This window comes from Corvus brachyrhynchos, unplaced genomic scaffold (assembly GCF_000691975.1).
Source record: "Corvus brachyrhynchos isolate BGI_N302 unplaced genomic scaffold, ASM69197v1 scaffold255, whole genome shotgun sequence".
NCBI classification, from domain to species: Eukaryota; Metazoa; Chordata; class Aves; order Passeriformes; family Corvidae; genus Corvus; species Corvus brachyrhynchos.
In genome coordinates, this window is record NW_008238358.1 from 8,930,128 (window position 1) to 8,941,157 (window position 11,030).

The window sequence follows — 11,030 nt, forward strand, 5'->3', positions numbered from 1 at the left end:
CTGTAAATGTGTGCTTTTACCTACTTCTTAATGAGAAGTGAAGTCTGGCATGAGTCTGCACGCTGTCATTTGCTGGAGTTCATGAGGTTGTTGCTTAGACATCAAATATCAGCTTGTTCACCAGAACTACAGTGGGTCTTTTTATGCCTCTCCCTGACTTTGTGATTTTTAGGATAACTTAAATGTGAGGTTTTATTTCTCAGAAGAAATTTTCTGAAATAATGTGAGTACTTGATGCTTTATGGTGTTTCTTTCCAGCATGTTTATAGTAAGGAATACTGCAATCTGTAAATGTGGTGCCTTCCTGATTTTAAACCTTCTTAGACATGAGGCTCCATGTGTACACTGTCAGGAACTTCTTGTTCTTCTTTTTGTTCCCTTTGTCCACGCTTACAAGTACCATGGGCCCTCTCTCATTCTTTGCTCAGAACAAAGTGCCAGAAAGGAATGTTGCATCTATCTTCACTTGGTCAGATTACATTGTGTATAATTATTCAGTGTTTGAGACAAGCTTTACAGGCTTATCAAGAATTGCACTTGTTTCCCAATCAGTTTTATTATCCCACAGTTATGGGATTTTTCAATTAAGATGCTGTATATGATTGATTTCATACATGGCTGTCTTGCAAATAAGAATCAGTTTTAGCACTGCTAGGCTCATCTCAGAATGAGGGGAAATGCGCAGGACCTGCAGTCCACTGTGAAACATTTTTCAAGCTATCATTTGTTCCAGCTTTGCTCTGTCTTTAAGTCATATATTGTGAACAAATAGGCAAGTTCCCTCTAGAAATGACATAAACAGACAAATTGTTACTTTGCCTCTTTCTTCATTCATAATTGGAGGTGAGCAGCTCTGAAGGTCCTGAGGAGAGAACACCTTTTAAATCTCATACTAGAAAAAGCAAAATGGTGAGTTTTAACAGCCATGTGCTCAAATTCCATGCTTCACTAGAAGAAACCTTTTGTTTCAGATTAAGTTGAGTTAATTTGCTCCCTACTTTGGCATAGTGGATAGCAAGAGAGAGCTATGTAGCACAAAGCAAGGTGTTAGTGAGATAAATATCCTGATTATGTAGAAGTAGGTAGAAGAGGATTAGAATGAAATTCAAAAGAAGAATTAGAGAAGAAGATTCCCAGAGAAGAATTATTCATTCTTGGGTTGATCTAAAGTAACTAAAGCGAAAGACTGAGAAAAGGAAGAACTGAAGTAAGTCATTCCTCATTCTGAAATTTCAGGAATGGGTGGATTCTCTTCGTACTTTGCAGTAGTTGGTGATAGAGATTCAGTTCATCTCTTCAGGGTCTGACAGTGATGTGTGCACCCTGATAACAGGGTTTGTGAAGGGGGATCTCAGGCAAGCAGTTGTTTTAAAGCAACAACCACTCCCCCACCTCAAATGTGGTAAGAGCAATGAGTGGTAGGAAGTGAAGGTACAGTGTTCTGAAGAAGGAATAGAAAGATGAGTGGAGCTTTTTGTTGGTTTTGTTTTGTTCTGCTTTTGTTTAATTGGAACATTTTTCAGAGTGATTTAATAGCATAGAGCTGAAGAATTTTTTTGCAGCCAAAGGAGGGAAAAAACCCAAACCCAACTTGAAGAATTTTTTTTTTTTTTAGCAGCCTAATCAGTTTGATAGCTTTTTTTGTTTACCCACAGGGAATAAATGCAGAGTTTGAGAAAGTTTTCTTGAAATTGTATAGTTTCAGTTGTATGCATCAGTAAATTAACTTAGCAATTTCAGGAGCCAATATGATAATGACATATTTAATTTGGAAATGGTGTATTAAAAAAATAGTTGTGCAGGGTAGTATGTTTGGGGCTTCAGTTTCAGATCTCTTTTAGAGAGACCTTAGCTTTGCTGAATTTGTTTTGTATTATAAGAGTCCTTTGTGAGGTTTCATTTGCTCCATTCTTGAGTATTTCCATTTATTAAAATATTAATAAACCGTTGGTTTACTCTCTGTAGCTAGCTGGTGAATAACAAGCTTTGTTGTGTTGCCCTACTTTTCAAAACCTATTGTATTTAAATTTGTTAGTAACAGATTTTGTGAGTTTTGGTGGGTTTTGTTGTTCTCTATGAAAACAAGTGTCTTTTTTGCTTTGGAGAATTGAATTAGCAAATATTTTTGCAAGGAGGGCCATGAAACCATTATAATTAAGTAAATGGAGATCTATAGAAAGCCTGTGTGTAGGTTTCTTTTCTCTCTTTAATATTCCACCCCTACATAGGGATACTTTTGGTGATTATTGAGACAGTTTTGTTTGTTTGGTGGTGCTTACTGCAAATCTCATGATGGGAAGACGTAGTTCCTAAAGTTTGATTGTATCAGAAATCTAGAATCTCAACTTTTTTTAAGTAGAAAATTTCTAGCCCTTGTTTTTGGAGAGGAGTTTGGCAGTTTGATGCATTTTTTTTTTTCCCCTTTGAACAGTTGAGCACTTGAAGTGACACCTTACACTGTTAATTACAATAATAACAGGCTTTGATACATTCCAGTGAATGTGTAGTTCTAGTGAAGGTTCATCCTTTACCTATCAGCTATGTGATGTAATGAGAGGCTGCTTTTAGCTACATTTTATTGTTATTTAGTCAGGTAGGAACAACCAGAGAAAAATAGATGAGAGATGAAGGGTGCAGGAATATGTAAATATATTTACACTCAGAGATTTCCAGAAAACCTAGAGTAATTTAGTGAAGTTAAGTTGCAAATAAGTATTTTACTGAAGTAGATAGATAAAGAAGGACTAGCAGATGATGTCATCTGAGGTAGCTGATGGCCACTTCTTGGTGGTTTGCTAAATATTAATTATGGAAGCTGTTAAATGTACTGTGATACATATATTCTTCCACCTTTAATCCTTGCAGACTTTAGGAAAAAAGAGTTTTACTGTCGAGGGATTCCTTGTGGAACAGGGGCGTATGATACCCCTGGGAAGATTGGACAATCCAGGGTTGCTGAGGAAAAGCCCCTGAACTGGCCCCTGGCTGCAGGCAAGCCTGGAAAGCACCTGGCTGCAGGCAGCCCTGAAAGTCCTTGGCAAAGTTATACACTGGTCGTCCCCCCGCGGATTAGAGGCCGTCTAGAGGCACTGGGCGTGAATCTTTGCAAAAGGAGATAAAAGCTTGCATAGTTGAACAATAAAGGGAGAACGATGCTCAAATCGTATCAGTGTTCGTGTTGTTACTCTGGCCAGCTCTCTGGACTTGGTCCCTATCATTTTACTAGTTTTGGAGTCTATGATTACAAGAAGAGCTTGTTTGGTTGGTTTTTTAATCTCGGTAGGAATATCTCTCTGAAGCAGTTGTTGGAAGATGTCTTGCCTGCAGTGGAGTGGGGGGACTTAAAGTCCATCTTCCTCCAGTCAAACACATTGTTTCTGGAAGTACCAGTGGAAAGCAAATTTGTACTGAATCACTGTTCTCATGTACTAATTTGCATGTACCTGTTGTTTGTGAGCAGCTGGTACTGACTTATCATTCTGTCACTTGCTGTGTGACTGGTTAATGTGAGGGCTTGCCCCTGTCACTGTGGTGCATTTCCATGGAATGGCTTTCTGGGATCCTTGCTTGTGAATTCTTGCTCTGGTCATGTTTAATAATCTTACTTCTCTCCAGTAACTGAAGGGCAGCTTTTAAAGCCAGTGTATAAAAATTCACCAGAAAAAAAAGGTAACAAGTAACTTATTGGATACACTAAGTAGCCAGAAAGACCACTACAGAAGTTGTGTCTGCAGCCTCCTCTGGCTCCCTCCTCCTTGGCCCTGCCCTGCTCTGCCCCCAGTGAGATGGGGGAATGATGATATTTGCATTTGCAGCCCTTTTCTTCTTACGGTGGGATGGATGTACTTGTTTCATTAGGGATTAGAAGTACAAGAAATGGAGTATTTCCTCCTTCTGTCTTGTAACTGAAGCAGGTTGTGCTATATACAGGAGATTAATTGAAATAAACTTTCTGATTTAGCAATGTGAAAGGGGAGGTGTAGTTGTTATTCTGCATTTTGCATGGAATTCCTCAGACTGTCACAGATCATCTAGGTGAAAGTATGGGAGTATATTACATTCTCCTATGCCTCTTCAGACCATCTGAAACTGCTTTTCCACACATTGGAGTACCATTTCTGTATGGGTTTTTTTTGTTTTATTGTTCCTCCTGCCTTTGTCTCCTGAGGCAACTGTTCTCCTGCCACTTAAACAGGCAGAAGCTTTCCTCTGGAAAGGAAATATCTGTCAGCCTTCAAACAGTTTCCATCTTCTGGAAGTGCAGCATGTGCACTGGAGAGTTCAGCCCTGCTGCTAGAAATTAGAAGACAGTTTGCTTATGGAACATTTGTTCTTTAAGAGGAAGGGAAATGGGAATGATATTCTAGGGTAAATTAAAGAGGGGAATAATTCAGTGTTTACAATAACTTTTAACATTGAGTCATTCTTAATTATTTTTACAGAGCTGCATCATATGAAAGTCTGCTTTAACTTACTGCTTAATAAATATATTCATGATCTTTGTTATCTAGAATTCTGCTTAATCTGATGGTTCTTTGTAGACGCTATTTCCACATTTGGCTGTGCTATCAGAATACTTGCCTCTGTTATGAGATTACATCTAGAATTTCAGATTTCTGATAAAGCCATACCAGCCAAACCCTGTATTTCTCATAGACACTTCAGCATTTTTTTCAACATACCATTTGATTGCTTCACAAGAATACTATTTTCATAATGTCCTTGTGAGACAGAGCAGGTGATGGATTTCCTTGTTTATAGCTGTAACTGAAAGATGCAGAGGGTGTCACAATGAAATTGTCCTTACCCACCTCAAAAAAAATTATTGAGGAATAATCTGATAGTGCTATAACTTAATTCAGTTCTGTAACACGCAAAGTAAGGATGTTCTCCTTACTTTTGGTCTATTTAAACATCTATGACACTTCTGTTTCAAGTACAACTTTAATAGATGTATTTCAGTAGCAAATGGAAATAGCCTGTCTTAATACCCTGTTCTGTATGTTCTTCATTAAGCACTGAGGGAACAAGGACATACAGGTACTGACTACATCTGACAAGTTCTGTTGGCCATTTTTCATTGCAGGAAGGACACCTTGCATCACACAGAGCTTCTAAAGAAATGGCATTTGCCTACTATATTGTCATTTAGCTTTTTTCTTGCTGTTGGTATTAAGAACCTAGATAATTCTGGAATCCCTAATGCAAGACCTTCTTGAAATGTGACTTTCTCAAGCCTCATTTCTCCTGCATTCTTCCAAGTGGCTCATGCACAGACTTTCTGAAAATAAAGTCCCTTGTAACTCAAAATGGATATAAAAATGCCAAGCTTTGCAAAAGAAGTGTTTTTAATGAACAACAGAGTATTTATCACCACTGTTAAAGTTCCCACTAACTGTCAAATGAGGTGACTAATCCACATGTCCCTGTTGACCTCAGGAAAAGCTTCACACAAGCAAGCAGGTCCCACTCTGCTCAAGTACTTGGCATACTTTTGTGCAAACTGGTTTCATTTTCTTTTTAGTGGCTTTTTTTGGGAATTGGCCTTTTTTTTTGTAATTATGTTTTTTTTAAAGCTCAAAGATATTTAAAGTTGGTGTCTGGCAGTAATTGTTTAGTCCTGGAAGGGAAAAGATGACTTGGATTAAATGTTTAGCTGCTCGTCTTGTTATAGCCTGCTTAATTGTCATCTGTTGTGACAGTTCCATTTGTCTTTTACAGGAAGCCCATGATGGACTTGCTGATCTTTCTCTGTGCACAGTATCATTTAAATCCATCAAGTTATACCATAGAGTTGGTATCTGCAGAAAATAGCCAGATTAAATTCAAACCCAACACACCAGTGGGAATGCTTGAAGTGGAAAAGGTGATTGTAAAGGCAAAACAAATAGATAAGAAGAAACCCGCACCAGTTATACCAGAGGTGAGAACTAAAATTAAGTGTATTGAGAAATTAGAATCACTGCTGTATTCAGCATATTGAGCTGGTAGCTCATCCTCTTGTTTCAGCTTTTCCTGTTGTCTTTCATCCTCTCACCTTGAAGCTCTGTGAAATGCTTTAGTCTGTTTTTGATAAGCTCCTCTTAGGTAAAATACATCTCAGTTTGTTGCAGCAAACATCTTTGCTGCTGAAAGAAGGAAATATTACAGTATTATTTGAAATCCCACACCTTATCGGCCTTTTGAAAAATTCTGCAGATGAAGTGTAGCTGAGTACAGCCTTGAACAAACTGAAAATCAACATCTTGTACCATCTGTCATGCTGTGATATATGTGCCCTTCTAATTGTATGTTGATTTTCCTTTAACATGCTGTTCTCTCTTGGCTTTTTTTGTATACCCTGAAAAGGGCGGGAGCTTTAAGAGGTACTAAACCAGTTTCTGGGTGTTGCCTAAATCTTTCCTTCCACCTTTGTCCTTCTGCTGCGTAGAAGAATACTGATTTTTAATTTATCTAAAGCACTTACAGAGGGCTGGGAGAGCTCTTCCGCTGCCCTTCTGCCTTCCTCCTACACACGTGTGCACAGGCACTTGCTTGTGGCTCATCACCTCACTTCTACAGCTGCCCAGTATAACCCAGTAGGGCATCTCCCTCCAGGCACGTACCCTGGTGCCAGGCAAATGGAGAAAGCTAAAGGAGAAAGCAGTCTGCTTCACGTGTCCTTTTCTTGCATGGAAGGGAAGAGCAAAATAGTTACGTTTCTGAATCTTATGTAATGTTTCTGAACCTGCATCACTGGTGAAGTTGGCCATAAGTGAAATTCCTGTGATTACTGTGAGGCTGCTGTAAAAATGGCAGTTCTTTCAGAATTTGTGCCATTATTTATTGGAATTTTCTTCTCTTTAGCAAACAGTAAGGGTAGTGATAAACTACAAGAAGACACAGAAGACAGTAGTAAGAGTTAGTCCACATTCACCCCTTCAAGAGCTCATACCAATTATCAGTAGCAAATGTGAGTTTGATCCTTCACACACTCTACTACTGAAGAGTTACCAGTCTCAAGAACCCCTTGATATGACAAAATCTCTTAATGACCTCGGACTAAGAGAACTGTATGCCATGGATGTCAGTCAAGGTAAGATAACTTCTGTAAATTGCTGCTATATAACATTTTTAATAATGCATACATGTTGGGTTTTTTACTTAGGAAATTATTTTCTAGAAATTTAGTATATATTTCATTAGTCTTTCACAAAACTGGAACTGACTCATGTGTACCTGGACTTTTGTTTTCAGAAGTGCTGTATAAAAGTTTTATTTTCTAACCAAGTGTTTGCTACCAGCAGAGGTTGCTGAGTACAAATCCTCACTTAAATGCAAAGCCTTTTTTTCCTTTGCTCACACCCTCCCCAAAAAACCCAACAACACCCTATTTCCTTTAGCTCCTGCACATCATCATGATGACCTGAAAAGAACAGATATGTTAGAGAAAGTTAGTTTTGTATTTAAGGTATTAGAATATTCTGATGGTCTTGATGTATATTTCTGAAGGCTGCTTGCTAGTTTTATAGATTGTGAAGGAATAATGATTGTCTTTTTAATTGCGATCCAACAGGGATATAATGTATTAACTTTCTCATATTTGTACAGACATTCCTAGGCCGGATTTTAAATTCATCTGGGCCAGTGACAGGTTTACTATAACGTAATTAAAAATTTTATATGGTGTGATTTGTTCCATTTCAGACATTTCTTGCAGAAAATTTTACCTCAGTGTAGAAAGCAGTAATATTGATTGACTCACTCCTGGTTTTGACCACTGTTTTATTTGCTTGATTTTATTTCTGCTCTAGAACTTGTGGGGCTTTTTTTTTTGTCTTTGCCCCTCTTTCTACCTAAATATGGTAACCTTACTGTTTGGTGGTTACAGTTTCAAGAGTTCTCTTAGTTTACTTGCTAAGGGTCAGAATGACAGATTTGGGCAGTATGTCCTTTTTCCATCGACAAATCAAAAATGAAATACCTTTCTCTTCCACACTGGAAACAAACATATTTTAACTTGCCTAAACATGTTACTTTGACTACATGGGCCCCAAGTGCATTATTTGGTTTGTTGTCTGGTTATTTACTGCTTTCATCTACAGACTGGCAAAGCTGCTTTTTGCACAATATACTGTGTGTTTCACTTGAATCAACAGCCAAAAATCCTTAGGAGGGCATACAAAGGCATATGTCCTTTCTACGCAGCAGTGCCCTGCTAGGAAATTTAGATATTCTTCAGTTCTCTTAATAAGAAGTAGTTCAGCATTTCAATTTGGCAGGCAGGTTCAAAGCTCTGAATTTTCCATTATCTTTATGAAAGTAAATGGTGAGAAGTATCTTTTACTTAATAGAATTTAAATTCAAATTTTATTTTATTAACATTATATCTTAATTATACATTCCTTTTCATTTTCCAAGTTTGGACTGCCTGACCATCCAAACCAGAGCAAACTATTCTACATACTGATTTTTCTCTTTGCTTCAGAAAGTGGAGCCTCCCTCCTTATGTACACAGTTGCAGCCTCTGTTGCATGTCTTCAGGCTCAAGTTCTTGAATGACTTAAGTATTAGGCAGTAAAGATACACATCCTTTTACTTCTGCAAAGCACCCAGTTAATTTTTCCCTAATGTTGAAGATCCAGCTTGGCTTTCTGTGTTTGTAAGTTGTTACTGTGTCTTTGATTCAGATTCATACTTTCTGTCTTTCTTTTTGTCTTTCTGTAGCTGCATCACCAGTTGATTTAAATTTACCATCTTTTCAAGGTACGATTTACTGAAATAGGCGGTGAAACTGTAGCACTTAAGGGACATTAGCACCTGCTCCTGCTATAACATCTGCTTAACTGTGACATGAGTAATATCTCTGTCCTATCTTAAATGCATATTGCAAATAATAATGCAGAATTGAATATACCCAGTTACATAGAAAGTATTTTTGAATAGTTTTACCCTAGATCAATTTTTTAAATTTAGGATCATGTTTATATTGATACTTGTACCAGACCTGCTGATTTGTTGCTCATTACATCTGCATTCAACGGGATTTCTTCAAAAAAGTTCATTCTAATAAAATTTTTAAAAAGTCAGTCATTACACTTAACAATTCCTCAGCATGAATACAGCAACTTAAGGAGGATAAATTCTGCAAGATAACAAGAATGGATCTGAATGTATTTACTATGACTGCCATGCAATTATGTGTGCACTGATTGAGTGTTTGGGTGATCTTTCTCTGTAGTTTACACCATGTGCAGGCTGGAGCCTGGCTTGTCCCACTTCACACTTTACCATAAATTGAAGCTGGTAGGAATGGAGAGCTGAAAAGTGTAGTGCTCTTTTTGCCTTTTACTATGTTTGTGATATGAACCATAACATATGACAAGTGGGGTGGGCTGGACAAAGTGCTGGGGCTATTAAGAGCAGCTGAATCTCATTTGTCCTGAGTTCTGAGAAGGAGAGGAAGAACATGGATGGTAGGCAAACTGTTCACTTTGCAACATGTAGAAAAAATTTAATTTAGGTGATTTATGATGTGTTTTGTGTACCATTGCAGGAGGTTTATGACACAGTGAAATAGTAAGAATGCAAGAGAAATAATCTCTGCATGAAATAACATCTAGGACTATTGTTTTCTATTTTAGGCTCCTACCAATCTGAAAACATGGATGTTCTGAAGGAGAAAGAAAATAAAGGATTCTTCAGCTTTTTTCAACGAAACAAGAAGAAAAGAGAACAAGTAAGGTGTAGCTTTGTATAAGAGAAACTTCTAGAAAACATATTCCAGTTGGGCAGTCAGTACTGTTGATAGTTTTCCAGAAAATGTATGCAACTTGGATTTTTTTTTTATTTCCCACACCCCAAGGCTGCCAGTGCCCCAGCAACTCCACTGATGAGCAAGCCAAGGCCAGCATTCATCACGAGATCTAACACTGTCAGCAAGCAGTATGACTCAAACACTCTGCCCGCTGAAATGCCGAAGAAACGCAGAGCTCCTTTGCCACCCATGCCGAACTCTCAGAGTGCTCCCCAGGAACTCGCACGAGGCCAAGTCAGACCTGCATCTGATATGGTGAAATCCAACAGCTTTGATAGGAATGAACAGGTTAGTTACATTTGCTTCACTTCTCTTAATAAGTACAGACATAGTAACCCTGATAACCCTGTTGTTAATATATGATGAGGCTTGAATTAATAAATAAATTAATAAATAAAAGTGAAGTAACTGCTTCAAAAAATTTTAGCTAGAAAATAACTATGGAAATTGAATGATGCATTCCTTTTAAACTTTATAACTGAAGTACTTGCTGTATTTTGAAAAGGTAAAACCAACTTCTTATATAAATTGATCTTGTAAGCACCTTTTTGTTCTTTTGGATGAATACTTTATATATTTAAATATGAGAATGTGGTCTTGCTTTATTATAAGTAGTACCTGGGGTTGGGATATTCCTGTTAATTTTGAATGTTTTAGTTACATGGGATAATGAGTAGTTTGTTCTTTACACTATATTGTAGAAAAAAGTGGACATGGGGAGCAGTCTGAACATTGTTGTGTTCCTAGCAAGTTAAAGTAAGGTTTTTATTTTTAAAAATTGGGCTGTATTTTATTGAAGCTACGAGATGTGGGCTACCTATCTGAGTAACCTATACATATCCCATGACATGCAAAAATTCTGCCAATAGAATTTGTGAGAATTGACTCATTAACTGCTATCCTGGTATTGGACATATTGTCAATTGTGAATTCCAGTTAAAGATCAGAGTTAAAATTTTTGTTATATTTAATTTTTAATTTTTTTCATACATTGCTTTGAATACAGTATCTAAAGGTGGTCTTTAGATATGAAGTTATTGACATGCTAGAAAAATTAAATGCAGAACTAAATGATATACAAGTCCAAGGGATTCATTTTGAATTAGACTTGGAGACAAGAAATTTCAGACTGTGACTACCTTTATCTTTATACAATGATTTAGTCTCTCACTGATTCACAGAACCACAAGAGAGCACTGTTTACCAGAAGTTGTGTCTTTGTGTATTGTGTCCT

General features: G+C 37.4%; 1 protein-coding gene across 9 annotated transcripts in view; it reads left to right on the forward strand.

The window, feature by feature from the left end:
* Window positions 1–11,030, forward strand: part of COBLL1 (cordon-bleu WH2 repeat protein like 1) — a 78,426-nt gene that overhangs the window by 41,538 nt on the left and 25,858 nt on the right. For 8 of the 9 annotated variants that reach the window (XM_017735756.1, XM_017735754.1, XM_017735753.1 and 5 more), the window contains exons 3-7: window positions 5,722–5,923; window positions 6,847–7,075; window positions 8,707–8,745; window positions 9,624–9,718; window positions 9,845–10,084. In XM_017735756.1, the coding sequence (XP_017591245.1) occupies window positions 5,722–5,923; window positions 6,847–7,075; window positions 8,707–8,745; window positions 9,624–9,718; window positions 9,845–10,084 (805 nt within the window). The remainder of the gene's footprint in view (window positions 1–5,721; window positions 5,924–6,846; window positions 7,076–8,706; window positions 8,746–9,623; window positions 9,719–9,844; window positions 10,085–11,030) is intronic. The other variant, XM_017735749.1, reaches the window with a different exon arrangement.